The 3,892-nt window shown below is 40.4% G+C and overlaps 1 protein-coding gene across 2 annotated transcripts in view; it reads right to left on the bottom strand.

Annotated features, from left to right (window-relative positions):
• Window positions 1–3,578, bottom strand: part of LOC104777479 — a 6,958-nt gene extending 3,380 nt beyond the window's left edge. The window contains exons 1-8 of one of the 2 annotated variants that reach the window (XM_010501745.2): window positions 3,251–3,578; window positions 3,036–3,160; window positions 2,720–2,927; window positions 2,088–2,625; window positions 1,758–2,009; window positions 1,480–1,668; window positions 1,337–1,411; window positions 325–1,255 (exon numbers count right to left, since the gene is read on the bottom strand). In XM_010501745.2, the coding sequence (XP_010500047.1) occupies window positions 325–1,255; window positions 1,337–1,411; window positions 1,480–1,668; window positions 1,758–2,009; window positions 2,088–2,625; window positions 2,720–2,927; window positions 3,036–3,160; window positions 3,251–3,459 (2,527 nt within the window). In that variant the 5' untranslated portion in view covers window positions 3,460–3,578. The remainder of the gene's footprint in view (window positions 1–324; window positions 1,256–1,336; window positions 1,412–1,479; window positions 1,669–1,757; window positions 2,010–2,087; window positions 2,626–2,719; window positions 2,928–3,035; window positions 3,161–3,250) is intronic. The other variant, XM_010501744.2, reaches the window with a different exon arrangement.

Genomic DNA, 3,892 nt, shown 5'->3' with positions numbered 1-3,892 from the left:
TGTTCTCAACTTTGAAATTAACACGTTCATCTTCAACATTTCGTGAGAGCCTGCTGGCGACATTCTTGGACTGTAATTTTTTATTGTGCTTCCTGCTATGAGGCGCAGTACGAGCACTACTTCCATTGCTGTTGCTGCTACTTGCGCTACTTCCACTGCTTGCTCGATCACTCTTACAGCTGCAATTTACTAATGAACACGAGGCACAATTTTGACTATACTCAGTTAACTTTTTCTTGAGCCGCTGTACTTCCTTAACTACTTCAGACGGCATTTTTAAATGATTGGTTGATGTCTCCTTTGTTCTTCTGGAGAGCTCCTGACCTTTAAGAATGTGGAATTGAACATATATGTCGCCAACCAACATCCATACTTTAGCCCAAAAGAGGCGTGTTGATGAAAGTTCTCTGACACTGATGTCACATGGCCCTGATTTTTCTTCTAAATCTTCCACTTGCGTTGTTGCTTGCGATTTTGACTGCAATGAAAGAAACTTGTTCATCGAGGAAACAAACAACGTCTCCTCAAACTTCTGGGGCATTGATCCATAAATCGAGCAAGCTAACTCCACAGTATTCAAAGCTTGGTGCAATTGTCCATCTTCTTTGTAAGCTTCCCCTAGAGACAGATATGATTCACCGAGAAGCAGAACGAGGTTCCACAATTTCCTGTCTAGTTTAGATGTTGGAAGCCACTTACGGATATCACAAACCTCAATACAATCGGGATCACCACATGCACACTTGGAAAAATCAGGCAACATATCAAGAAATGCCTCCTCCTGTTCTGAAGATTGTAGTTGACGTGTCCACCTGAGAGACTTTATAGCTTGAGAAACATGGTTTACTGCTGCTACTTTAGATGAGATCAGACTAGTTGCAGTTTGGCATACCGGACCACAATCGAAATTAGTATCTGAACTGGTGTGCACTGCAGAGCTTTTAGTATCGTGGGAGTCTGGAGTATCTGAATGTACGAGTTCATTGCAAGGAGACACATTTGCTTCCAACTTTGGTGTAACAGATATTAAAGGCGCTATAGTAGAAACTGAGCAATCTTCAGTGAACTTGTCCTCTGAGAAAATCAAGGCCTCATTTTCACGGTCAACAATAGTAACAGGATCAAGTGATTCCTCATCTAGGTCTGTTATTTTGACTTCACGTTGCACACTATTAGACTCAAAAGTCAAATCAAATTCCTCGTCATTGTTCAGAATGAGCCTTGCAAACTGCTCGTGTGCATATGCCCGCACAACCTACCAGAATGGTATCACAAATGAGTACCCATCAAAAGTTTAAAGAGAAAACATTAAAAAATATATTTTAACGACCAATACCATATGATCAGGCCCGTCCAAGCAATTTAAACATTGTCTGAGGAACCTAGCGCACTTGTTCCTATCATTTGGCACCTGCAAAAGATGCAAAGTGTCAGATTGTGGAAGTTAAGTTCTTATTGATGTTACATGAAGATACTTACCACTGACAAAGAAAGCCTATGGCCAACACGGTAAAGAAGATTTCCTAGAGAAAACATAGAGTCACGTCTCCCAGTGTGAATCAAAGAAGGTAATGAGCTTGCACTGTCATTATGAACGCTTGAATGGTTCTTTGAAATAATGGAAAGATCAAAGAGCTGCAGCACATCTTCACCAGCGCTTTTGTAGAGCTGAAGAAGACATAACCAAATCATTTTGAGTACGCAAGGAAAAATTTGGAGGAATGATATAACAATTTCAGAGATAATTAAAACATTACCCAATAAGCTCCAGGATCCTCTTTGCAATTTGATTGAAGAAACCTTAAAACAGTAAGACCGTTTTGCTGAACAACATGAGGATTGAAGGCAGGTGTACCATCCTCCGAGATACCTTTTAGTAAAAAGATATCGTCTGTTTTCAAAAGCTCATACCCTTGGACAATACCGTTCTCATGATAGCAAATTGCTAACTCGGGCACACTGGCCATTACATTATCAAGCCAAGCTTCAAGCCAGGTCAAAGGTGTAACCTGCGTGAAAAGAGAAAAATTAACAGAGGTCTACAGAAAAATTGAAAAAGCAGAACCACTTAGAGTTTTAGCAGCAACCTTTTGGCTAACATCCCACAAGTGCAAGCTTACAGCCAGATATTTTTCATTGCTGAACAGAAGTAAATCACTACCCAAAAGCATGCGGAAGTTGTGGAATTGCCAAAATAGAACTCTTAAAAATTCGTTACTCCCACCTCTTCTATGTTTATCAGAGTCTCCAGAAGGCTTGATCTTATCACTGATTTGAGTGTTTTTTTTTACCGGCTCACGTGCCTTGGTTTTTTTGCTCTTCTTAGTTTGACAAATGAAACCATCCCGTTTAGATTGTTTACTACCTCCTGCAGGGTTATCAAGTCTGTCATCTGGAGCACTATCACAATTCTGTTGTAGCCCATGAGAATTCTCTCCCGCAGGGAGAGCAGACGAACTCGAGTATTTCTCGGTATGTGGACGATGCGTCGGGGGAATATCACAAGCCTCCATCCTCACAGAATGCATAGCAAAGTTTAGAAACAAAGATTCATCCACGTTTTTTGTACATGTGGGTTGATTGTTATGCCTCCTAATCAGTTTTTCTCCCTCCTCAACATCAGGTCTGCATCACACAAGATGTAAGTCCCAACATCAGGACTTACTCATTGAAAACTACAAAGATTGAAAAAATAACGGAATTAAGTCAAAAGACGCACCCAGGATTCAATACGAGAGTCTGTCCAACCCTCTGAACTGCTATGGAAACGCGAGCTTTCGAGTAAGGTATCTTAAAGATTTGCTTAAGAATATCAACAGGAGCAATCACATCTATCTCATCCCCATATTCCACTAAACCAGACACAGCAAGGGCTTCACATTTCTTGCTAAGGTTCGAAGCAATAACATTAGCCTCCTTAGATATATCTGTCAAGTCAAAACACCATAACCACACCACCTTCAACAAAATAAGTTGTGGAAAACAAAGTAGACTAATTAAACGCCACAAGTATAACTAGAACAACTAAACCATACCTCCGGTGATCCTAGACTTGACGGCGGAGAGGGGTAAAATATTATCGGGAAAATCCGTCAACAAAGGAGGCCGATTAAGATCCGTCTCCATCGGAAGAATCTGGTACCTCGGAGCAGTGACGACGCTGCAACAAATTGAAGAAAAAAATAAAACTTCAAACAAAGTGTAAGCAGAACCGTTATATGACGAAGAAGAAGTGAGAGATGTAACAAACGTTTCCTGAGGAGGGAGGAGAGCCGAAGTAAAAGCCGGATACGAGTTATCGGCGAGAACAGGTATGGTGCCACAGAGAAAACCGACTGGCTTTGGCCGGACGATCTCCATAGTTCCGATACATTGAAGGTCATCTCTCGAGGCTTGAACGGAGCTTGGAAGATATGGTAACGGCATCGACGGAGGTTGTGGAGCAGCCGATTGCTCCATTAGTTCTCGTTCGTCGTGAAGTTGATCTCAATTTTGGAGTGATGAAAGTGGTCGAGTCGTCGTGAGTATTAGAGTTTAGAAGGTCCTCGAAGGTTCGCCGGAGAGTATACGGAATTGTCTCCGTTGGTCTAATTAAGAGAGAGAGACCTTAGAATTGGGCTGGACCCTTCTCTTGAGAGAGCTCTTTAGAAGGTCATAAATTTTGTTTTGAAAGCCCATTCTTTATGGGGGATTTTTTAGTTGAAAATGCTAAAGCTGTTTCTCTTTGAATTTAAAACATACACATATCAATTCTGTTGATAAAAAATAAAATAAAAAGACACATATCAATTCTAATAAAAAATTTAGTTACCAATTATGCTCTCAATTTAAAAGAAAATTAAATTACAAAAATTATAACTTCCTAATATACAGTATTTTACAAAATTAAATA

Source organism: Camelina sativa, chromosome 3 (assembly GCF_000633955.1).
Source record: "Camelina sativa cultivar DH55 chromosome 3, Cs, whole genome shotgun sequence".
Lineage (NCBI taxonomy): Eukaryota > Viridiplantae > Streptophyta > Magnoliopsida > Brassicales > Brassicaceae > Camelina > Camelina sativa.
Note: the sequence above shows the minus strand (reverse complement) of the source record. Positions and strands in the feature narration are given on the sequence as shown.